We start from the raw sequence: 27206 nt of genomic DNA, 5'->3' as shown, positions 1-27206 counted from the left end.
TCTTGGAATCAATATATGAGACTAGGGGTAGAATCTCCAAACAGAAGATCAAAGCACAATGCTTAACTGAAAACCTAGTCTTCAGCAAAAGTTTATGTTTACGCAAGCTACAGTATAAAAACCACATGATTAATCAATTCCACATAGCATGGTTGAAGTGAAAAGTAGAGTTTTCTTCCTGTCTATGTGTATAAACGCATCTGGATTTTAAAATTAAAATCATTCCATAGGGTCTAGGGACAAAGCACAAGCCATACTCACTGCCACGGAGCCATGGACAATATAATAGCAAGACTGGCTTAAATAAAGGAGGAAGAAGAATTGGCACAATTTAGCATGCTTTGGTCCCCCATTTTCTCTGCATTGCAACAAGTTTTTCTTTTGTTTTAAATTTTTAGTTCTTAAGATAATCTACCTGAAATGGTATGAACCCTTTAAAAATTAAGTTATGCAGTAAAAATGTCAGTTGAAAAAGCTCTCAAATGCAAGCTGTTACAACTGACTGCATTTTTTATTGCAGCAGCTAACATTTTAATCAAGAAAAACTTCAGAAAAATATTAATATAAACGTACATAGTTTATAAAGACAAAAATAGCTTTACTAACCCTTTTGTAAACATACAGCTTTCAGCAAGGGCCAGCACAGTCATTATTCAAACTCCTCTTAACCAGGCCTGCTCATGTGCTGTGCTCTCTTAATCAGCTCTGCACTGCCTATATATCTAAAAATAGATAAGTTAGTCTAGGAAAAGCCATCCTCATGTATCTGGAGTGGACTTCACACCTTTACACATGTCAAGACAAAAAGTAAACTACTATGTCAGTGCAGTGCAAATTACTACATACATGTGAGATAGCAGCAATTTCTTGATGAAGGCACTCTTGTATTACGAACAAGTCTCCAGAGGTGATTTTTCCAAAGACTTATAATTTTGACTCATCAGGGGAGATCAGCACAAGAGCAACAGAACTTCACCCCACACAACCACAATGCTCCCTCTTCCTGCAAAATACCATGCTCCTGTGCCAAAGCATGAGAACTCATGCTGTTCCAGAGACAGAAGAAAGAAAAAAAGTCACTAGAACTTAACATAATTGGCACATGTAACTCCTAAGCCTCATTACTGGAAACAGCTGAATTGCTATGGCTGAAATAAAAAGTAAAACATCAACTACATGAGGATATATAAGGTGGATATACAAATCCTCCTCTATAATTTGATTACCATACATGCCAATTCTGCTTTACTTTTACCTCATGCAATTCTTCAGAACAAATTTTTAGATAATCTGCATGGTATTTATTTCAATGTAGGTATTTAAGCAATAATTCCACAGTACACAGAGTATACAAAATACAGGTTAGACCAGGTTTGTGTGGAAGCAAAAAGTATTATATTTTACACAGAAAAACTGAAGGGGAGACCCAAAATCTATGTAACTGACAGAGGAATAAAAAAAATTATTTAAAAAAACCTATTTTATCTTGGGACCAGGTACCAGACTATCAGCTCACTACTCTCTCGCTTTACTTGTGTGCATGCGCACAAACATCTGGTTTCTTTGAAGCCGTAAAATTTTGTTACTTCATGTACCTGTAGCTTTCCTCCTGCTTTGAGTTTTATGACTCTAGTACTAGTCACATACATTTGACATTTAATTCTAAATAATATTATCTGCAACAGTTTAAGAGTGCCTTATTTAAGTTAACTTCTGATTCACAAATAGTTATTACAAGAAATAAAGCTTGTAAGGCTCACTACCTTAAAGTCTTCCTGATATTATGGCACTGAATACGCATGAATATAACTTCTAAGTTATATTCCATACAGTTATATGCATTTCCAAACAAAGTGGGCAGATCTACCACATCTCTACTGGAAGCTTTGCAATATTTTGTACTTTCCCAAGACCTTACACTCTTGAAATTGGACGACTGCACAAGTATTTCAGCTTTCACTTGAAGGAGTCACAAAGAGTTTGAAATATTAAGCAAGTTCAGACTAAAGGCTCAGAAACAAGGAAATAAATAAGCAACCTGTTAAATATTTAATTTATTTGTGTTTTTAATAAATGGATGTTATATCTACCTGAAAATCTACTTGGCATTGTCTAAGATGTTATCATCTGGCTGTTTCATTGCTAGATCATTCATTTGAAAGTAACCCGATGAGGAGGCATTTTGAACCAAGCCACTAAATTTCTACAAAAGCAGATGAGTGATGTTCATATCACTTACTCCACCAATTCTGTTACAAGGGTGCTAACCTTCAGCAGAGGATAAAAAAAAAAAAAATGTGAGTTTGCATGTGGAACAGCTATTTACAACTGCATGGACTGTTCCCCAAAATACCAGGACCTGTGAAACTAACTATAATGCTATTATTTTTCATGTACAGTGCTCAGGAGACTATAAATGTCATCTAGATCCTTCTAAACATGGGTCCTGGGTTTAAAAATTAGCCATTCTAGAGTCATTGAGAAAGTTGTTACTTGATGGCTAAACTTCGTGTAAATAAACATGAGCTATGTACAATATACTAGATACCCTTTGTCTACTTGGAAAAGTTTCAAGCGCAAACAAGCCCTGGTCATGGACTGTATGAGTCCAGTCTGGTCCTCTGTGGCAGTCTCTCTGCATGAAAGAACTGGAAACATATATTCCACACTGTATTTGAATAGCAATTTTGATTTAATGGTTCAAAAAGACAACTATAAAAATGTATTTTTATATTAGCACTATACTCACTCTGTGTCCTTAAAACATACAAAAAAATTCCAAAGGAAAAGCAGATCATGCTGTGGACAGACACATGCTGGGATGTAAAATCAACTTAAATACAAGTAATTAAATCTATTTTCAGAATTATTATAATTTGGATGAAAAAATAAAGTAGGTTTTTTTTAAAACAGACACTCCCTGAAAAAGTTCTAAAGCCAAATTTTAACTCAAACCAACTCTGTTTAAAGTTAAATTATTTGCCAGGATTTACAATAAACATGCTGTTAGAATAATTAATTTTTAAAGCTTAAGTGTGTACCACCAAAAAAGGGAAGACACCTTTTTTCTTCTCTGAAACTTCAGTACCTGTTATTCTGCTATCCATTTAATCCACTGTGAATCGCACAACAGAAGGAAGGTGCAAATGAGTTTAAGTAAATTATTGATTTTGAAGGGAGGAATGTGTATGGTCTAGTAAGTTTATGATGACAAAGGAAGATCTGCATCTTATCTCACCAAAAGTTCAACCTCAGGAGACTGAAATGTTTGCCAGCAGGTTCTAAATCACACAGACACCAATGAATGTAGATCTTGATTGTAGAGATTAGCTGAGCAGAAGTTTCCACTATCATTAATGAGCTAAACTGAAGAATATTGATCAGATTTTTTCTATCCTAGCAAACAGAAAATTGCACAAATAGCAGGTCTGGAAACATTTCAAGAAGGAGATGAAAGGTTTCCAAAACCAAACTAAACCCTCTCAAGAGAAATGCATTAAATATAAAGCTTTATTAGCAAATACTTGAACAATAAATTTAGCTTAAAAATTTACCATTATTACCATAAGGGGACTGTAAAACAATCTACTGGGGAATGTTTTGGAGACAGCAAGAGGGGGGAGGAAATCAGGTAGAAAGGTGACAATGAATTGGTTGATAACACTGTGAAGGCAGATTGATTTTGAAGAGATAGCATGCAACTAGAAAAGAAAAAAAATCTTGTCATTAAAGTGCTACAGAAAGAACTATGAGATCCATTTCCCACCGGAAGTTCCACATGGACAGTTCTGCCATCCTCAGAAGGACTACGTATGGACTTCTTCCTAGCCTCAAAAAGTTGAATAACTTCAACAGACATTAACAGCTCAAGCCCCAACCCCTTATCCATAAGTAACTTAAGTCACACGTATGAGTTGATCAGAGTTTTTATCACTAAGAAATCTACATGCCCTTTCCAATCCCAGGCTTATTAACTGGTGCTTTTTCAGCTCACTGGTTTGTTTGATGATTAAAAGAGAAATTTCACCCACCAATTTCTATGTGAAGGCTACAAATGGTAAAGAATTTACCATATTCCTTCCTTAATAATCAGTTCCACAGTCGCATAATCCCTCTGTTGACAAAGAAATACTTTTTCTCTCCTATTCAAACCTTGCTAACTTCCAATCACTGGATCTAGTCATGTCTTCAACAATTTAAAAAAAATTCAACTGTCAGACATTTTATCTCCATTTCAGTACTTCTTTACTTATTGCTAAGTCTCTTAATATCCTATTCAATAAACTGAAGAATATTCAGCTCCTTGAGTCTCTATTAAGCAAAGATTCAGGATTCTTTGATATTTTTCATTTTCACTGTCTTTCAACATCCTTTTTAGGCTGCTGCCATTGGAACAACTGCAGTCTCTATGGTAATTGCTCAAACAAAACATTAACATCATATCCTTTACCAAAGTCATTAGTAAAAGTTAATTCTCTGTGTGTGCATGGATTTTTAACAGATGAGTATCTGCTCTTCTGTAGCTTCATACTAAAAGCTTATATACAATTAACCTTACATAACTTTCAGGGAACAGGTGTAATTTTGAAAATACTCTTCTACATGTATGACCTCACATGCTGTTGCCTTCACCTAGTTCACTCACCAATCTGCTTTCATTATCAGTGACCAATACTTAGTGTTCTGGTTTTACTAGAAATAGATTCACACTTTCTCTGATAAAATATGCTTTAACTAAAATAATTTATAAAAATATGAAAGTTTAGAGGCACTAGTCCAATCTTATGAAACTGCATTAGAAACATGTTGTTTCGATTACTTCTGATTACCAGTTTTAAGATGTCTTCCCATTAGCCAGTCCAGCTGATACATGACAAACATCTCACAAGTATTTACAAGATTATCCCTTTAAAAGTCACAAACAAAACTCACTGGAATGAACAGAAAAAAATTCAACAGATTTTGGATTTTAATTTACTGCTTGTAACTTACTAATGGCTACTATACAAAGATTTAATAAAGGTTTGATTAAATAAACAAGAGAAGTTTCTCTCACAAGAGCCCATACAGAATTTCCATGACATTCTATCCCACTTGTGAAATGGGATTTATCAGCCTTAAACAGAATTTTCTTAACTGAAAGCATTTCCAGACCAAACATCATCCAGTGAAACCATACACCTTTGAAAAGACTACCAACTGAGAAATGCAACTTCATACTGTTCCAATTCAATTCATGAAAAATCTCATCTCTTAGGCGCTAAACAAGTAACTTATCAGTGGGATTTTAACTAAAACAGATATTTATATAACACGAGGACCCTGATAAGGGAACAATTTTAAATTTCATTATGCAAACAATGAAATTACCTGCAATTCCAAAGGTCAAAAACCCCAAAGCAAATGTTTTCCCAGAATTTTGATCTATAGGATATTAACAATCATTAGTCATTACTGTATAACTTTAATACCAAATCAGATTTTAACATTAATCATGGCAATTGAATTTTATTTACTTAATAAAACACAGACAGAATACATATTTTAATCTTTGTAAGCAAATGTGCCAAAATAAATTCTTGTCTACCCTACTTTACCTTCTCATTATCAAACAAAAACATTTGAGTTTAGTTTACTAAGTCTATTGTACTTCCCATTATTACTAGAATAATCACAGAATTCTGGTCATTCAAGTAAGATGTGTATCTCATGAGAAAATAGTCCTTATAAATTGAGTTATAGGTTAAAATAACCAGTGAATACTTGAGAGGAAAGGATTTCATCTTCATATAATAAAAGACATAATCAATTCTTCATGGGAGAACATAGGAAAGGAAATTGCCAGAGTGAAAGATACTTGTGGAACAAAGTAATCACAATGGAAGTGTTTGTTCAACAATCTGTATATGACCCAAAAACATGGAAAGTTTCCTATCTGTTTTAAAACCAGCGAATTCCTGTCTTCTTCCCTATCTGATATCAAGCTGAGCTGATGGAAATACTAAAACTTCCAGTCTCCCATAATTTCTCTCACACCAGAAGTTATTTACCCCTCAGATGTGCTAACGGGGCTGCTCAAAAGTATTATCTAACCCATCTCAGCCAAAGTGAGCCAAGAACAGGAAAGATGTAATAATTAAACAGTTTTTCCAATCTCTCATTTTGACAGAAAGGGGTTAGGGAAGAAGTCCCAGGGAAAGCTTATCCATATAACCTAAGATGTGCACAATACAGGTGAGAAGTGAAATACTAAGTGTTCTGGAACAAGAGAAGCAAATATATGCACCGAAACTACTGTTTTCCCATGCTAAGCTAACAACATGGCGATTGACAAACAAAAGCCAACCTCCTTTGAAATGGCTGTCCCTTCTTGCTCCGCTCACTGCACAGTTCTAAAAGGAGCAAACTGTTCAGAAAGAACTGAAGTACTGTGAATATTTAAATTCTGTGCTTGCTAGATAAAACAACCAATTTTTTTTAATGTATATTTTCACCTGACACAGAAAAAGAACTTTCAAGTTTCTTGCCGTAATAAAAAACAACTTTACCTTGATATGTCTAAAGATAAATCATTGAATGGAATTGTATTCTTTTATGCTTTAAACTAATTCTGAAAATTTGCCTAAACTGTAATATTGTCCTGGGAAAAAAGTACCTCATAAAAATCTTGAAGAAAAATTTTCAAACTTCAGAATTTAATCTTCATATGGAATATTTCACATGAAGTGAATATGTATGTGTATACACACCTATATACATTTTGCTTGAAACAACTTGGCAAGAATTTATTTTTTTTTTCCTAGGACGGAAGTCCAAGCCATACTACACCACTGGCAAATTCAGTTGTTTCACTTCAGTATTATTTGCATTCCCTACCCTATAAAGAATATGATGCAACCAGATGTAAGTCAGGGTGCCTTTTTGGGGAGTAATAACTTTGGACCCCAAAGCAGGTCCTATGCTCTATAGCATGCAGCTTGTTTTAAGAAGTAAATCTAGAAACTGCACAAAAAGCACAAGACTAAGACTTTGCAATTAAACAAGATTTTTAAATGATCCCCTAGATAAAGGTGAAACACTAATAATTATTTTCAAGTATGCTTTGCCAACTAGTCTTCAAATTTGTGAAGACAGATGCAGTGTTGAAGCTTTGGTTCTAACGAAAGTTTATACAAACATCTTGGTAGTTGCCTTGGCATTGCTATCTTAATGCTCTCAGCAGTTTTCAAAGCTGCAGACTGATTAGTGTTAACTGTATTTATTACACATAAAGTGTTTAACACACCAAAGGCCTTAAGACTAATAATATTTATCCAAAAGCTTTCTTCAGTGTTGTAGTTAGTTTGGTGCTTTTAAACAAAAAAAGGTCGGTATATGTAACAAGTTTAATTGTTGTATTTCTTCAAATACATTATTCACAAAATCTACAAATTTTGCCTAACAGCAAGGCCATATAACTACACTTACACTGAAATGCACAAGTTCCGATTCTGCTCTCACCTATGCTTTCATATGCACAGTATTATTAACACTTAAAACATTGAAGAAAAGTAAGATTATAGCTTCAGTTCTCCAGTTGTCAACCAAGCTATTCCAGGCCTTAACAGAGTTCAAACTCCAGGCTTATATTCACTTAAAGTGTAATCAGCTTAGGCTGAGAGGCTATCAAATCAGAGTGAGCAGACAGTATGTAACCTGAAGATTAGATTCTATAAATCCAGGAGAAATGCCATGTAATCCCAGTTTCACAACCACCAGAGCCGTCCTTCACCGTGCATGGCCAAGCAGGCTGGAGATACCAAATCTCACGCTTTTCTGAGAACATACTACCATGGGGGGGGGGGGGGGGGGGGGCGGAGGGGAGGGGAATTCTAAGGAGCAAGTATGTGAACTGTAGTAGGTGACCTGGCTCTAAAGCTTATGGAGCACAGACCTCATCAACTGAATGAAAACAGAATCATCTGGGCTGAAGGGAACTTGCCAGTTCAAGACAAGCATTGTGGGAGGAAGAGCAACTGATTGCTCTGTGGGCAGGAAAACTGACTGCTGGCCACCTTTAGCAGTACTATTCCAGACCTTTCTCAAATCTCTTTTCTGTCACACTATCAAGCCTTTATGCAGTTCTGGGCCTAACTAAAGCAACACCTGACAGAAAACAATGGTCATGAAGGAGAAGTCATATATTGATAGCTGCCACTTACACAGACATAGAAACAAGGCAGCTCATGGGAGGGAGACGAGACAGCAGCTATTCTAGATGTGAACCTGGTTAATAGGATGGAATTGGTTAACACACAAAAAGTGAAAGATAGCTGAGATAAAAGTGATCATGAAACAGCACTGTTCACTTAAGATGTATCAAATTTCAAAAGCTCTCACAAATAATATCTAGGACATAACAGATGTCCTAAGGAGAGAAAACACTTCTAAACAGCAATGCATGCAAACCTTAGATGGAAGTTATGCAAAACTACTATCTACACCACTCATCCTTCACAAGTTGTATTGCATGCTTGAAACTACAAATCATATTTGCAAATCTAATTAAGCTTATTGACAACTGTTCCATTAAAAAAGCTAGTTAAGCTACCATTGTCAAACAGTTAATAGTTTTAAACCTGGAAAGAAGGATTTTAAGAATATATTCACTTTTCCTTTCTGAACACTCTCTATGGTCATCGCTTATTCTAATTCACACCACAACTGGCAGAAAACTGTCTCTTTCTTTTTCATTAAGACACAGAGAACATTTACCAAGCAACAGTATATGATTAAAAAACCCATTTAACACCCTAACCCATGTGGCAGAGTAGCTTCATGTTTGAAACATACATTTGACAAAAGTCTAAGGATTAAATTGTACCTTAAATGCAAAATGTTATTTCTGAAGATTTGAAGCTACTTCACTGAAGTAACTCCATCTATTTAATTGGAGATAGATCTACACTGAACCACAATTTATCCCTAAATAACTTATTACAGAGGTCACTTGGTGATGGCAGTCAATATTCTCTAAGCTACCTTTTAAAGAGTATAAACATTTAACTTAACTTACTAGAGGGTGAGAGAGGGAAGACTTCTGAGAGGAATTTTCTACAGCAAACCAGCTGTTAAGCAACTACAGCCCTAGCTGCAATGACAAATCACAAAGTTCAGGACTGTTAAATGTCAAGTTTGGCTGCAATTCTACTTCTGAAAGGAAAAAATATATGAGAGTAGGGACATAGAACACCTGTTGCTGGAACATTTAATATCATTGAGCTCTCTTGCTTAGTCAAACAGCACTACCTATCACATTTGTGATAAGAAAACACCCAAATAACAAAAACAGTATTATCCGTTTCCTCTTCCTCCTTTGTTTTAACACAGAAGTCAACTGATATTTTGGGATGATGTAAACGAAGAGTTAGTTATGTCTGAAAACACAGGGTATTTTTTTAGGTCACTCTGCTCAGGTGTATTTCCAGAGAGAAGAATGATTTTTAAAGTCTTTCTTATTTTCAAAATTTTCATTCACTTTTAGGCAATGCATTAATGTTAGCATTTCTGTTACAACAAACTTTATTGCAGTTCTGTAGACATGCTCAACATACTGCTGATAAATTGACAGATCCTTGCCTTAATAAGTGTATGTTCCAAGTAAGCCTGAATGATGTGGTAAAGGCATTATGAAAAAGACAGATGTTGATGACACACTGTATCTGAGCCTAATCTAGAATGGCAAGGAGCACATGCAATTAAAAGGGACTGATCTTTCAATATTAGCTATGGGGTATTTAAAGTTCTAGGCAACATACAGCCAAAAATGAAAAGACAGCCTGTGCAAGAAGAAAGTTTAAATCAAATCACTACCAATACTGAAAAGAGCTTTGTATGTATGCTTTAGAAACAGTGAAAAGGTTGGTATGAATTAACAACAGCCAAATCAGGGAAGATTGGAAATATTATATCTGTAAGGCAAACTTTTAAAGACAGAATTACTGCAGTTCCATGGAGAAGACAGCTGAGTTTCTATGTCTGTCTTTCCTTTTGATACAATTTTACTCTCATCACTTGAAATGTTGGAAAGCTAAAAGTAACATTACACAGTTCTGAGACTATATGCACAAGACTTAACCTTGTTAAAAAATACATTCAAATCAAGAACTCCTAAGCTAAATTTCGAGGTTAGTGTTATTCATCCATATGCTTAAGGTTAAATCACCAAATTACCAAATTACAAATTTCTTACTTCCTTCTGCAACTAAAAGCTAACAAACTCTGAACAATCTGTAAAAGCCCAACAAAATTATTATTCATCTCTAATTCAAGAATAATGAAATTATTTGTTTAAAAATAAGAGGGTTTTTTTTAAAATTTACTGTAACATAAAAAAAGAAAAAATATGGTATCACATGTTTTAACAAGCCATCATCTGGAATATTTTCAAGGAAAACAAAATGAAGTGAGCTACTGTAACTTATATGTATTCACTAACATATGCATAAGTGGACATGAACTCATACACGTTAACAAGAGGCTTTTTCAGACTTATTCTGTAACTGCCAGGTCTAGAGTCTGGCTCATTCCAGTGTGTAAGCTGACCAGCTTCTGTTTCTCTCATGTAGGAGTCAGAAGGAACTGTGTCTTTTTCTTATGTAGACTTTTCTGAGTTCAACATTGTGTCCTTGAACAGTCATACAAAACACACTGAGACTCCCTGCTGGTAACCCATATATCTGCAGTCTGAAGTAATAAATTTACAAATAGCCTAATAACCACAAATTATAATTCATTATAGTCAAAACCTACTTATAGAATTTATTTTTTTTTTTTAAATGTAGAGCAAATTTGAGTGGCATGAATAAATCACAAGAAACAGACCATCCCAAAATACTTCTTTTACAACAGCTATTCTAATAGCCTTCATTTGAATTACTTATTAGGCCAGGATAGTATGACTTCAAAAGAAACTGTCAAGTGCATTTAAAGACTATCCCCAAGTAAGAATTTGAGTTAAAGCAAGTTCCATATTTCTTTTTCTTTTTATGTTATTTAAAATAATTTGAAAGCATTTATTTAAAACACATTTAAAATGCATTATTTTCCTTTGACTCCACAAGTCTACTTGCAAAGTTTGCCTTTTAACTTCTTTATGCTTCATGAAAACTCCTGCTTTCAACATACCAACCAGAAAATACAATCTTCTTTCCTTACTTTTAAACTGCATGCAAGTGACAACCATTCAACTAAAAAGACAAACAATGCAAATGCTACAGTAGTCAGATAAAATACACCCCACAATTTGTAAATAGTTCTAATAGTCAGTTTATGAATGACTGTTTTCTCTAAAGGTGGTGCAAATGTTATCTAGAAGCACAGAATATACAGATTAGAGTTTAACAGTACATTAACACCTGTCAGGTGCTCCCCTCTTTCCTCTTCTCCTTCAGCCTCAGGCATTGCCATTCAGCATGCTTCAAGGAGCATGACACACGTGCTTCAACTGTTACTTTAAGCAGCTTCCAAACTTATAAACGCTAAACTGAAAACCATTACACCTGTTCTTGCAAGCATCTTTAAAAACAGGTGTTGGTTCTGGCAACCAGGTTTGGAGTATACAGAAGCTCTCCACACAGAAATACTGGCAAGTGAGTGGAGAAGTCTCTATTTAAGAGCTAATACTGCCTTGCTTTAATGTGTCACGTGATGTCCAACAGAGACTAAAGCCAGCAAAACTGGAAGATGTTCAACCTTCCTTCATGCCTATTAAAGGCAACACTGGTTTCATTCTCCTACATCCATACACTCAGGATTGACCCTCCAAAGGGTCCCATTTTGGTGTTCAGTGTTAGGTGTCCTTCTCCACACATGCCAGTTGTGGCAGTTCCTCTTCCAATGTGAGGATTAAATCTTAACATCTACAGATACAGATAGCACCACGTTCCCTATTAAAAGTTCCAGAGTAGTCACGGTAATTCAAGTAACTTGATCTTACATCAACGCCTAGTACAAATTTTAGAACAAAACTAGCAGAAATCTACTGCAAAATTTCCAGAGCTCATCTTCACTGTATACAAGACCAGCAGTGCACTGTGAGGATAAAAAACTTTGAGATTAGTAGGTGTTTGATTTCACCTTTTCCTCTGATGTACAATACTGTAAAGCTTTTAATTTCTCCTCCTCTGATGTACAATACTGTAAAGCTTTTAATTTCTCCTCCCATGCATACAGATTTTCTTGATGAAGTATGACAGAGAGGAATATGCTGAGGATGGTGAATGACAAATCACATCTGTGTATAATGTCAGGAATGTCAAAATTGGATATAGGCAGGTCTCCTGCCCTGAAGAAAGACTGATTCAAGACTGGGAGACTTATTTTTTTAAACTAGATGAAACGGTCTTACCTAAAATCTCTATGTACCAAAGCCACATAAAGATACATTGGGCTTTGTCTCAATGTCCTTCTTGAGAGAGAAGACCTTACCAACAGTTAACCTATTTGCATGAAAACCACACCAACTTTAGATATAAAACGACTGCAAAAGCATTATATCTTGAGAACAATCCACACGCTACATTCCCAACAGTAGTATAGCGTGAAATTCCATCTTAATTATTAACTGTTACTGAAGAACATATAAAAATGTAAGAAACATCCAACAAAATCTGACCATAATTCATTTAGCTCTGTATTCAGTCTTTGATCAAAGCAACAATAACATTGACCAAGTCCGGCCACTATGATTTATTCCCTACATTCTCCCCTCACTATCCACAACTGTTATATAAGAGATCTTATAATGCCTATTGCATTTCCTATCTATTTATGAGCCCTTCTAAACAAGAATTTCTCATCCCTTTTTAAAACTGCCACCACAACCTCCTGTAACAAGACATTCCAGAATATATTTGGACAGCATTCAGAAAGAATAATTTTCTTTTATTAGTTTTAGACTTAACTCTAGCCACTTTCAACAAATGTCTCTTAGTGTAAGATGTTTTGGCAAACAACAGTTCCACCTTCAGCTTGTCTGCCATCTTGAATGTTTTGCAAACTTTGATCACATCCTGTCCCCATTTAGAACTCTTCTCTCTAGACTAAAGACTGGTAGTCTTTTGGTCTGCCCCGGTAAGACCACCGTCTCCAAAGTTCAAGTTCTGTTATAGTTATTTTGTTTGCTTTGCATGCAACATAAACCAAGTTTTCATATAGAGTCTTCAACAGTTTCGTATTTCTGCAAGTGTTTCATGAAGTACAAATTTATTGACTCAAACAAAAAAAGCTAGCTCTATAAATCAATTAAATACAGTTCTTCAACATATAAGAGTCAGGTGTAAATACTGGATTAAATGTAAAAAATTAGACAGGCAGAGAGATAGATATAGACAGTTGTAACATTTAGTCACATCCATAAACATATTCTATGCAAGTTATAGAATAATCAGTACAAAATACAAAATTTCTAGTTTCTGGAATGCTTGGTATAAACATTTTAAACATTTTAAATTGCTTTTACTTAAAATTCAGAAAACCTGTTTCCTTTAAGCACAAATCAATAACAGTTCTCAATTATCTCTCACTGGTACAGCCCATTTCTTTCTTTATCTTTAACCATCTCTGCTCCGAAACCTAAGTGTTCTAATGTTACTTTGCTAAGCAAAATACTCTATGAAATTACCATAATAAAGCAATCTTACAGCAGTTATTTTTCCTCATTCAAAAAATCACTAGGCAGTACATTCATTTATTTAAAGCCACATTTCCACTTGAGCATTCTTCAACATTATAAAAGCAATGGCAAGACCCACCACCAAAAGAAGTTAGAAATTCACCCAATACTGTATAATACCAACAAATGCTGTCATTTACTAATGAAACACACATTTTCAAAGGTGTGCTACTCACTAACAAACCTTTACACAACATCATTAATGAAAACAACACTTATTTATCTCTTTGAATTAACTTTTCCAAGCTCATTAGACACTGGCATAATCAGATGACCTTCCCTACTTAGACTCCTACTTCTTAGTTCAGCAGGCTCAATATGAGTCAGTGTGCCCTGGCAGCCAAGAGGGCAAACTGCATCCCAGGGTGCATCAAACACAGTGTAACCAGCCAATCAAAAGAGGTGATTATCCCTCTGAGAAACCGATTAAACTTTGGAGACTTTATAGTTTCTGTTATTATTAAATTTCACAGATGGAATACTGCCTTTAACATTCAAGTCCTGTGTTGCAAATTAAGCAATCAAATTGTTTCTTTTCACATGACATGTCCAAATCCTGGAAAGACCTGTCACTAGCATGAAGCATAATGAAATAGGTTTAAAATACTTTTCCTGTAATGTCAGCCATGTAGTGTCTCTGAAAATGCAATTATGCAGTCATTTATAGTAGTGTTTATCTGAATTTTACTTACTTGACCAGACCATTTCAATTCAAGCATCAGGGATGCACTGAATCCATATTTGGTATATTAGTTAGGTACTTGCTTAGACACGACAAAATTAGACAATCTTCATAAGTTATAATACATTAATTTGTTTTTCACTATCTACAAACTGTTCAACCTAATTAAGAAGCTGTACTAATGTCTAACTACATACAAAAGAGCAACAAACTTTTTAAAGTATCTATTCTACCATTTAATAAGTATTTCTACTATGAAGTAAAACCTTTGTGTCCACAAGCTGGAAAAATATATAGTTGGCTTAACTTGCACGTATCTTTACAACTGAACTGCTCTACAAAGCACACTGTAGTATTTAAGGTTTTTTCCTTCTGCCACACTCTTATCAGAAATTGTGAATTTTCCTATTAAAATCATTTTTTCATGTACCTGTGTGTTAAGCCAGGAAGTTGGTCCCTTTTGCAAAAAAACCCAAAAAACCCAGGACGTTTACAGTAACTGATAATTGGAGTCTTCTGTTTACCATGGACCACACTTGTTTACCACAGACCACACTACAGATACCTTAACGGGGCAATTCAGTTTTCCTACTCACTGTCACTTTGGAGTAAAAGCAGATTGCATATTTCAAACATCCATTCAAAAATCATTCATGACCTTGCTACTGATAGCTGCAGTAACTTTATTAGTTAACGCAATTGCCACAGTGACATTTTGCAGTTTGATTCTAACCACAAAGATCAAGACTGAAACCAAAAAATAATTTCTAACAGTCTCTTTGACACTTGCCAAACAATATCCATCAATATTCAATTACACTTAACATAAAACTTGCAACTTCCAATTGAAATACTCTGTCTTCACAGCAACTTCAATTACATTTGAGTCTCTACACAGGACTTATTCTACTCTGAAGATATATTGGGTAAAGTTAAATTTTGTCCAAGAATTTTTGTAAAAACATATTTAACCAACAACTTTCATGAAATAACATTACAAATAATTTTAAATTACAAAACTAAAATAATACATGCAAAATATGTTAATCATCTACAGCTGAAACAAATAAACGCTGACAAAAGATAGACCTCAATACTCACCCATCATTAGAACATGTCAAAAATTCTTCCTTTATTTTTGGATGCCAACAGCCTGAATTGAGCATTGCTGTGTGACCCTAAGGAAATAAACACAAAGGGGTCTTACAAGGTTTTGTAAGATGTCTTACAAGATTTTATAAATTTCACTCCAAATCCTTCAAGAGGGATCACATGAAAACTGAGGGTTGAATCAGACCCTTCTGATCACAGCAACGGCTGACTGACATCACCACGATTTGACAAATTTTATGTACTCTAATGCATTTCATCCTTGCTTGTTTCTATTTTTGAATTATAAAAACCCTGCCATTCTTCTATTTATATTTTTTCTTTCAGAAAATGGCATGGAATCATACCTCCCCTTTTTCTCTTGGGAGAACTGTAATGCAGAGAAAGGATGAAACAATAGGCATTAATAGGTGTATGCAAATTGTTCCAAGCTATGCAAAAATAACAGGCATAAAAAGAATTATCAGGGTGACACAATATACATACTCAGTGCCAAGCTACACTAGCCAAAGATCTTGTTGGAGAAAACTGAGGAAACAGAATTCAAGACTCAAGGTGGATTTAACCTCAGGTGACTTTTTCATAAATGATTAGAAGTTGCAAATTGAGTAGTCAGCCCTGTTTCTTTAGGATGGAAAAAACAGAAGGTAAAGATTTTATCCAAGGTAAATGATTGCCATTATGGTGACTATGAATATAAAATGTCTTTGTCCAGTTGCCTTTACTTCTTTGAAGTACAGGCACACGCTCATTGACTACATTCAAAGAGAAATTTGGAAACTACTCCCCTGCAACGATGGAATTACTTCAGTTTGCTAAAGCACAAATATGGAGAGAAATACTGAAAAGTTAATGGGGCGATGTAACAAATATTTTAGCATTTTGACTGTTGGACCACAATACACTGGAATTCTAGAAGTTTACAAAAGAAGGAAAATCTGAATTATTTTTATGTAAACAAGAACTAAAGCAGATGTTACTATTTGATGGTTTTATATACATATCACTAGCCAAAAGAAATAGTCATCTGACAAGAACAACTTTAGGCAAAACAGCATGTAGCCTAGTTATTTGGCAATATACTTTACAAGCAATAAATAAATCAACTTTATCATCAGTTTGAGCAGTAGATTTTATCATTACTTTTTAGGTTTAAGCCATTTAAAAAAACTGACCTGAATTTAAATCATCTATATAAACAGAATCCTTGTCTCATATGGTTTGTGGAAATACGAAGGCAAAATGGTCAAAATACAATCAATTGTTATTAAAATACTTTGAAACTATGAATCAACCCTTCTCCATTTGCATTTTTAACTACCATTAAAAACGTACACATTGTTCCTTATTAGTTTTACACTCATGGCATGCAAGTAACAATAGTAACAACTTCCAACCCATGCCTTGAAAGAGGTAAATTGTATCAGCAAAAGGAGGGTAGAAGAAAGCAAGAGACTAAACCAGATCAATAGTTTCTATTAATTTTTTTGGTTCGTTGGACAAGGGCATGGGGGAAGCTGACAATTTTTACAAGATGCACTTTCAAATAGATGAATTTGATGTAGCATCACAGAAGCATTAATTGCAAGAGACCTCTGGAGTTCACCTAGGTCAACCTTCCACTCAAACTCAGATTATAGGCAACACCAGATCAGGTCAGCCACAGCTTTGTCTAGCTGGGTCTTGAAAACCTCCATGGATGAAGGTCCCACAACTTCCAGCATGTATCAATACACGGGACTATCACATCCCAGAGACAGGGCTTTGCATTCTTCCTTACTGAACTTCATTAAGTATCTCATTAAGAGCAGAAATACACTATATTGTCAGTCTTCTGGCATTCAATTAATTTCTGATTTTACCTTTGTGTTTGTCATATCCACAATGTATTGGTCTCCTTTTATGCACTCCATAACTGGGAAGCCATCTCTGTCAAGAACTTTTGCCTGAGAGTTACCGGACACAACAAGAATGACATCTCCTGTGCTGCTATACTGCAAAGATTTGATTTGGTGACTAAAAAGAAGAGAAAAAGAAAGAAAATGTTACAATTAACTTCAGTTCCTGTAAGCCTAAACTAAAACAAAAGTGTCAATGGTGAGAAAATGTATGGCACAAATAGACCCATATACATTCCTGTATCAAAAACGTGGAGAAAAAAAAAAATCTGAGATCAATGGATTAAAGTTTTTTGTTCCACTGCATGTATGTGTGTACATGTCACATGTCCTTCCTCAACCATACAGCACATTATTTACAAAGTTGGCACCTAAAATGTCATTTCTGGCAAACATATTTAACTTTAAGAATGCTCTTATAACTCCAAGTGAGAAACAGTATGTATCGCAATCAGCTCTTTTCTTTTTCATCTTCTCAAAAGCAACATGTGGGTTTACAGTCATCTATAAATTACTATAAAAGGATGTTGTAGTCCTACATAAAACTCCACTGTACATTGCATACCAGGAAATCAGTTGTATGTCAGCATTCTTGAATCTTTTTCTATGTTCAGAGCTACAGTTTCATCACAGTCTTAAAGTTCAGTATACCATCAACCCTGGAAACATGACAGTAGATAACAATCTGCATAGTCTACTCTGTCTTAGATGATTGCTCATTTGCTGTAAAGGTTTTCTTACATATGTCTTCTATTGATTGAGAAAACCTGGGACAGAAATCATGGAATAATACCAAGATGAAAGTGGGAAGATGGCTGATGAGTGAGAAGTCCATTTCCAGCTTCAGCATCTTCTCTCAGCATTCTGCTTTATGAACAACGTTCCCTGCAATTGCAGATATCCCTTTGATCCCCTACCCGGCTATACTCCATTACAAGGCTGGCAAAGAACGCCAAACAGTCTATCCACTCCACACCTGCCAGAATTTATATCCTGGCACATTAACACAATATGCACAATAACATTACTTTACAGTAATGCTTCAGCTCTGCAGCTAAATTAACCCCTAATTATGGACTGGAATGCATTTGCCAGCTAGATTTGGATTTCCATGGCATCCAAACTGTCCTCAAAGGAGTACCTTCCTTTTGGTGAAGAACATAACCATGTATATTCAAAATCCTAGTAACTTTAAGGAAACTTCTTTTTAACACAATTTCACATCAGTAAAATTAACACTCAGATGATCAACAAAACTGACTATGCAACTTGCAACTTAATAACTTAACGTTTCACGTCTTACATGGTAGTGACTTCATGACTGACCCAGCAATAGCTATTATCTGTTAAATCTGTCCTCAAACTGTGAGTTACTACAAAAAACACTTAAAATACATATTACAATGTTTTACAAGTCCTGCACTGATCATAGTAATATAAACTAAGCATAAGCTTCTCATTCAAAAAACATTTGGCAAAACTGATTACATTATGATTCAAAAGCCAAAAATTGCTTCAGGCACCCTATTACGTAATACAAACTGGCAGCCAAACTGGCCGAAGTATTATAAACTCTGATTTTTAGTAGAAAGGAGACACTCAAATCTGGGAATTTCCGAAATAGATCACAGGCGACGTCTGAAAAAGCATCCTGAGCCTCAAGAGCAAAAATGGATAATTGCTCAGAGCAGGGGAAAGAAGGCCAGCTGCATTAAGCTCAGAGGAAACACTGAAAAAATTAAGAGGAAACCCACATAAGAAACAATATCTACAGTCTAGAATATTCTCTGCAGACAGCTGATAAACCTAGACTAAAGAATCCACCAGATTCAGCTTTACAGCAACAAGCATATCTCAGGAATTAAAAAATTTTCCAGTTTTACTTCCAAGCGCTCTTGCTGTATCACATGATTTGTACAAAGCTCAAAATATTCCTGAGACCCACCTGAGTACTGCATGCAAAATAAGTGCTTATCTAGTTATATTTCTCACACTCTAATGCTGAAATAGTCAAAAGAAAATGCCCAACACATCTCCAAAGCACAGATTCATGTTTTGCACTTTTCATTGCTGAAATACAAGAATCAAAAATAAACATTTAAAAACTACAGTAAAAGATTACTTTTACTTGATGCATGCCTCACGTATGAAGACGATTTGGCCACTAGATATGATCAAACAGCTTGCCCACAAGTAAAATCTGATTTCTGAGAGCATCCACAATACATAAAGGCCCACAGAGTCTTCCGAGAAAACTGTTTTTCAGACACTGAAGTACTGAAACTAAAACTACAGACATTAATACTGTTAACATGGCAGTGTTCATAATTTGACCAATATCGTCTCATTGCTTCTTTGTAGTTCTGTAACAGCATGTTTGAATTAATTTTGTTTTCATCCTAGATTTAGACTTAAAGTTTCTTCTAACAAGGAAGAACACCTGATTTTACAGCACCTAGCACAATGGGAACGTAACTAATAATTCATCAAATCAGTCATGTGAAAAAATTAGTCTGAGAGAAAAGATTTCCACAACTTTTATATAACAGAAAAAAACCAAACACCTTTGTGACTGTGCAACACGACTTTTAAAATCATATCCAAAAATTGGTTCTATAAGCAGGGTATTTGCACAGCCCCAGAAGTTAACCGCTTTTCAGATGTTTATTGGAGTATGACCAAGAGTGAGGCTCTGCAGAAGCAGTTCTTAAAGAAAACATTTTTCGTTCTCATTAATGTTGAAGCAAAAGTCTTGGGAAACTTAGAAAAACAGTTCCTTTTAACAGCATTAATCCAAGTCATTTTGGTTTAAAGCTGCCAAATGTGCATAGTACTTTCTGCCAGCACCTGCAGAACAGAGCTACGTACATGGGTAGAATTGTGACACACAAATAATTTCTGCACACGTAACACAGCTTTGCCTTACCCTTCTTTTAACACCAAGGTGTGATTTTAAGGTACTAGTTTTTTGTCAGGCTCTTTTTTTTTTCCTCCTTATGTCCCAAATCCAAGGAGAAATTAACAGAGTAACCTGATGTGGTTATATCCAAGTGGAGCCTGGACAATATTAATTGTTCTCAGGCTTTTTTAGTCTTAAATTGAAATTAAATTTATGGCTCCAGAACTGGATTTCTGCTAACACCTAAAGCTTCCATACCAGAACTCCTCAGAATTCTTTGAAATTAAGGTCTGTGAACGCTGATAGTTCATAGTGAAAAAAATAATATAAGAATATATATACACACATAGGCTATATGCTATTCCACATAGTGCTCACCAGCATGACTCAATGTCAGCATGGAAGAACTTTTTCTTGAGTTTGCATCTTTTTACAAGGCAGAGCTATAGTTCCAGTTTTATGTTCATAAAAAGATACACAAGGGGTATTTAAATAATATATTTTTTTAAAACCCAAAATTAGTACCCAAACCTGTTGACTTGCAGCATAAGTGACATTCCTAAACTTTTCACAAGTCAATTCTATTTTAAATATTATTTTATATTTATATTTTTATGTATTTCATTTATACTTCAACATACTCAAACCATGAGAATGCACATTTCTCCACGAACATTCATATAAAAATACTTATAAGATACTTACAACACACTAAATGAACCATGTCAGGGATAACAAGCACTTTAAGCTCACATTTTATCATCGTTTTTTGCCAAAAGGAGGTTACAAATGTATTTGCAAACTGTTTTCCTTGAAATGGGACATTAACGTACACTGTACTTGTGGGTTTTATACTATATTTACCTCTTATACCATTATTACCAAGTTCTATTAAATTTGAATGTACTCTTCTGCTCAATTTGGAAATACTTCAGTTAAAATAATCTCCTACAGTGGGAGTAAAGACTGTCAGCTCTTTCTGCTCAGTTATGACAGAGAAGAGGAAAATACCATTTGCATCCTGCTAATTAATCGTGTAAATGAAACTCATGCCAGAAAAATCTGAATGTGACTTCACATTTGGAGAATTTTATTTATTTATTTCACAGCGGCATGTTTATTAAGTTATGTTTTCAAAGTAAATGTGCCATTCATCAGTTTATTATAACAAGATAAGTCTGTCAAAGAGATTCAAATTGCATAACTAATCAAAGCACACTTATTTTCTTCATTTTTCACAGTTTAGGACACCAGTAGATTCCCCTTCTATTTTGCTCCTTTTTAGGCTAACAGCCCCAACTTTTTCTTGTCTTCCATTATCTAGAATCTTGGCACTTCTATAATTAGTTATACACATTCTAACCTTCCAAACTGACCAAAACTCAGCTGTAGCTTTTCAGGACAATAATGATTAAAAACAGACATTCTAAGGACTACTTACTGCGCATAACCTATTTCAATCTGTTTTTAAGCGTACCAAAGCATGTTATAAAGTGCACCACATTAGTTAGACATTAGAAAGTGCCTTAGTAGAACAACTGTGTTATTAATTTATGAATGTGTTTATCTGCAAGTTCACTGTGCATGAGACATGCACTCCTTTTGAAGGAGTTCTGTATTCCAGTTCTCTGGAATAAGTAAATTAACAAAGTCATTTACTTGCTGAATTACCAGTGAACAGTATGGATAGTATGGCAATCACTCCCTAAAAAATGGTTCCTGTATTTTTTTTTAAGTTTATGTATATAGAAACAAATAGATAAATGTAAATAAATATACAGCTTTTTTCTTTAAAAAAGACAATAGACTTACACTTCTTTTAATACACCCTATGTAGCTATTCAATTATCAGTGCAATGCAAAGGACCAGTACTTCCAGAAACAGGATGTAATGAAAATTAGATACCCCCCACTCAGAAATACTGGCAGCAACTACAGAGGCTCTCCACAAAGGGGTCAACTGTTTTAACTTTCTTGTCTTCTTCATTAATTTTATATAAGCAGAGTGCATACAGAAAGTGTATTCTATTAATTTTGATTATCACTATGAAAATCAACCTAACTCTTTGAGAGGTTCGTAATCTATTTGCTGATATATATCAACAATTTCATCTGCAAATTCACCTATAGCTTTCTAAAAGGGCAAAATATGCAAGTCATTGGAAGAAGCATGAAAAGACATAAGCAGACAAGTTCTTAGGTTCACATTCCATTTACCACAAAAAGTACAATGGGATACAAAAGCCTTTTAAACAAGCCAATTTACAAGGCTTTTGTGCATTTTATTAGAAGCTTAACATAAGCACAGTCTTAGGTGAAAAGGTCTTCATGCCTACCATTCACAAGGCTGGAGTGACCGAAAAGCTTGCAGAGAGGCATCCATTCCAGCAAAATCCCAAAATTTAACATCGTAGTCATATCCACCAGTTATCAAACGGGCACCTGAAGGATCCAACCCCAAAGCAGAAACCTATTAAAAAAAATTTTAAAATTCAGATCATTCAAGCTTTTTGATTCTATTATTTTTTTTCCTACAGTTCTTCAGGTGTCACTATACTACTAAATTAAAAAAATACTTCAGTGTGCTAGTTTCTTGCTAAAATACATCAGCTATATTTTGTTTTTTAAATGTTCACCACCTTGTATAATGTCTGAGTTCTTTGGAAGGGGTAAGGATAATGGAAATGGAAATTATATAATCTGAATAAACCACTGGAGACAGCTGAGAAATGTTAGTTTACAGTGTTTGCTTTCTAATCATCTCATTGCAGAATTTAGGCATGTTTCATTTCTGTGAAGAAAATTGTACTCTAGACTTTTCTCAAAAGTACAAATGATATTTCTAGCAAGATACTGAAATGGCGTTTAATAGCCATCAGTTTAAGATTTTGCGCTAGTTTATTCAAGACAGTTCATGTGCATATATAAGTTGTTTGGTTAAATTTCTCTTCTGGAATAAAAAAAAGAAAAAATGAAGTATAACTTGTTTAAAAAAAAAAATCACAAATTTAGAAAAGATACTATTTTAACTAAAAAAGCTCAAATAAAATTACCAGAAAACACTTGTTTTATATAAAAAACTAGCTGCTTAAAGAGGAAACAATGCTTAATGCTCATCACTCTCTTTAGTTAACCTCAAACCAAAGGTTGATTAAAATGGGGTTTTTAGTGAAAATCCTATTTTAATTCTCTATTTGAAGAACTACCTTCAAAATTATTTCTTCTCTTTTCTCACTTGTGAAAACATTATCTATCATAATTTCAAGTATTAATAAAAGATTAGCTAGACAGTGTGCTAAATTCATTTGTAAGTCAAATAGAGATTACGTTTCCAAAATTAAGTCATCTACATGCAATAGTGTTGAAAATTGATGTCAAAACCTGTAAAACAAGAGTATTCTTAGAATTACTCAATATTAAACCCAACCTGAAATGTTAAAATGACTGAAAAAGTTTTCATTAGAAGATAAAACTCATATGGAATTCATGCTTAGGTTTTAACCCCTAGAACATAATTTAACCTCTATTAGGCATTTCAAGTTAGGCAGACCATGGGTAAAACCTAGACTTTAACCAGAGGATGACTTTTAACCATTGGACAAAAACCTGGGTCATCCCACGTATGTAAGGTAGATAACCATCAGATTCAGAAACCCTTCCACAACAAGGAAGACAGTCTTCAACACAAGAAAATAATGTGATAATGATAATAAAAAAAAAGTTCTAGAAAGTGCCTGGGAAGTGATTTGAAGAGATAAGCAATAAAATTCTGAAGGAAAAAAAATAATCTTACACTCCACCAAGAACATTCAAACTTACAGAGAATTGTGTGGGGAAAAAAACAACCAAACAAAAAAAACCTGTATACACAATAAAAGAAGGAAAAGCCTTAATTTCTGAGTGAAAGATAACTGAGAATAGTGTCATGGCTATAGGCCAGCAACACTGAACTTCTTAAAAAAAAAAATCAGGCCGATTACTTTCAGATGCCTAAACCTGCAGCAAAAATTCCAGACATTGATGTATAAAAATTACAATAATTTGCATATGGTCTGTATGTATCTATGTATCTTCTTTACATGTATACATGAAAAGTACTGACAGTCACTATGATTTAATGCAGACACATAGAAGTACCACCAAAAAAAGTGTCTCAAAGATGTATCAGCCTACTACTGTACTTTTTTTTAAAGCTTTAGTATAGACGCTGTGTTATGGAGACTTTTAAAACTTAACATAAACTGTTGAATAGTTCCCACACAAAACACTATTTAAAAAATGGAATTTAGCATGAGATGTTCCGTTTTCCATGCCCAGTTGAGAAAGTAACCTACAGAAAATGAATGTTTCAATAAAAACACCAGTTATGGACGGAATTCATTCTTTAAGGTAGACAATTTGTTTTGCTAAAATTAAGGTTTCCCTATACGAAAGAGTATGGACTTCCTTCAAGTTTTGTTTTTCCGGTTTCATGTAGCAAAGGTTCACTTAGGTATTCCTTATTTTATCAAAGACTCATTTCTAGGCATCTTCTCCTTAAGGCTCACGCTGTTCCTCATGCCGATACCTCCCTGTATTTCGAACATGCAGTGCCAACATATAGCCAACAGTTTGAAAAAAGTACTTTCAAGAAAACCAAGGTGTTGCAGAAATCATGCTGCTGTTCACCAGGCAACTGACTCCTCCTTAATCTAATTGTCCTGCTTTATTTTAGAGGCATTCACTTGCAGAAATCTTACCTTTTAGAGAAGGTCTAAAACCTCATCCTTCTAAAGAATGCAAAGGATCATCAGATGTCCTAATCCAGTGCCCCCAAAAAAATATGATTTACAGATTTACTAATGGATTCAACATTTTTCTCTTTACTTCCCTGAATCAAATGTGTAAACGTACTGCTTTGTGCTATCCCTAAGAATGAATTAAACTCCACTTCGTGATTATGTCCCTGTGACATACTTTATTTTCAAATGAAACAGATGCAACCTCTTACATGTTTCAAAAAAAAAAAAAATGCCCTTTTTACAATTTACATGGCAATTTTGAAGCCCATTCATTTCATTCATGATTTCTAACATGCAGAAAAACTGGACATCTGCAGATTAATCATGCATTCAATTAATAGACTCAAGTGTTCTATTCTACTATAACTACTACAGGAAGGAGCAGGTGCGATATGAGACATTACAAAGCACACTATTCAGAATACCTCATACCCACCTATGTAGCAAAAGTGTCAGGAGAAAAAAAAAAAGAAATAAATATATATCCCTGAAGTTTCATTGGGAACAGTAACTCCTATTACACTGTATGAGCAAGGCAACCAGGAAATTAAGCAGGTTTCTGGAAAGACTCTCCAGCTTGGGAAATCTTTTCTGAGGCTTTTCAGCTGCACATGAATAGAGTCATCATCAAACCCATGTTCATTAGATTGAAGAGGTACAGATGGGATACATAAGTTTACCTGAAATACAGTACACTGTATGAACATAATGAGAAAACTCTATTTTAAACTGCTGGGGTGAAACACTGACACCAAGATATGAAGTTGCTCCTATCCTTATATGTGTGTAACGACATGGGTAAGTAGTTTCATTATTCCAAAACAAACAAACAAACTGAAAAGATAGTCCTTCTGTAGAAGAGCTGTTTTTTTCAACAATACTTTTCATTCACTGCATCCAGTCTAATCCAACAGTGCTATATTGTTACAGGGCATCTTGAAAAACAAGGGTTAAAAGTAAGAAAGAAGAATGTAAAGAAGATACTTTGTAAGAACTGCGCCTGGCACTTAGACATATTAGAGAAAAAGACTGTCTCCACTGACTCTCTGCTAACTAGCAATAATGATTAGCACAAGGACAAATCCTAGAAAAATAGAATGGACTGCCAAAATAGTGCCCTAGAGTTAACTTGTCTCATTATAATCTCATTTTAATACTAAAAAACACACCTTCTAGCTAGAAAAGCCCCAACCCAATTAAGCCCCCTACTCTCTGAGCATGCGTGGTGAATTAAAAGAGAACTGTAACTTTAAGATGAAGTAAGAAAAGTAGTAACCAATAGTTAATTAAGGGTAGAACCAGTCAGCGTAACTAACTTTGTTAACTGTTTTAAATACCTGTTATGATTTTAACCCTGTGTGCAAGTTTTGTGGAGAAATCCCCCTGCACCCGGCGCCACAATAAACATGCCTGCTTTATAACTCTGTGTGAGTTGTGAAGTTCGTTTCCCCGTGTCAATATATACCCACATTATAATTCACCTCTGCTCTAGGTGATGACAGCTGCATGCTCATGCAGTCAAAATACCTCAGAAGTCTTCCAAAACTCTAACTTTCACTTTACAAAGCCTTTTAGTTAGAAGTAACATGAGTTTATGCTTTAAGAAGCTATCAAAAGATCCACTGGCTTAATATAGAGAAAAATAATTTAAAATTTTTATATAATAGTTTGTTGTTAGGAAATGTATTCAAGAAACATACTGCAGAAGCAATTACTGTCACATGTAAAATAGGAAACTGGTTTGCACTAATATATTAGTACGCAAATCCTCGTATGTGTAGAAATTAGTGTGCAAAGACATTACATGCACTGTGTGCATAAAAATCCACTCTACTTTCGTTTAGTGTAATACAATGCATCTTGCAGGTCTTAAAAGAGAGTATGTTTCTATTTTCATTTATAAAGACACTTGTTACCTCTTTCCTCTCCTCCCTCTATGCCTGCATGTCTAGCACTATGATAAAACAAATGGATAAGCCTTATCACCTCTCCACACTCCAAGACAGACCACAAAGTTTGATGCCAAATTAATGAATAAACACTTCTGAAAGTAACTGTTCCTGAAAGCTTATAAATAAAATTTATCTTTACTGTTAAGTTTTAACCTCCAGAAAATCCCTTT

The 27206-nt window shown here is 34.7% G+C and overlaps 1 protein-coding gene across 1 annotated transcript in view; it reads right to left on the bottom strand.

Moving 5' to 3' along the window:
* Window positions 1-27206, bottom strand: part of WDR70 (WD repeat domain 70) — a 144618-nt gene that overhangs the window by 71151 nt on the left and 46261 nt on the right. The window contains exons 11-13 of the mRNA XM_059833437.1: window positions 22640-22773; window positions 17369-17522; window positions 15498-15574 (exon numbers count right to left, since the gene is read on the bottom strand). Of these exons, the coding sequence (XP_059689420.1) occupies window positions 15498-15574; window positions 17369-17522; window positions 22640-22773 (365 nt within the window). The remainder of the gene's footprint in view (window positions 1-15497; window positions 15575-17368; window positions 17523-22639; window positions 22774-27206) is intronic.

This window comes from Gavia stellata, chromosome Z (assembly GCF_030936135.1).
Source record: "Gavia stellata isolate bGavSte3 chromosome Z, bGavSte3.hap2, whole genome shotgun sequence".
Lineage (NCBI taxonomy): Eukaryota > Metazoa > Chordata > Aves > Gaviiformes > Gaviidae > Gavia > Gavia stellata.
This window is presented reverse-complemented; position numbering and strand designations above follow the sequence as displayed.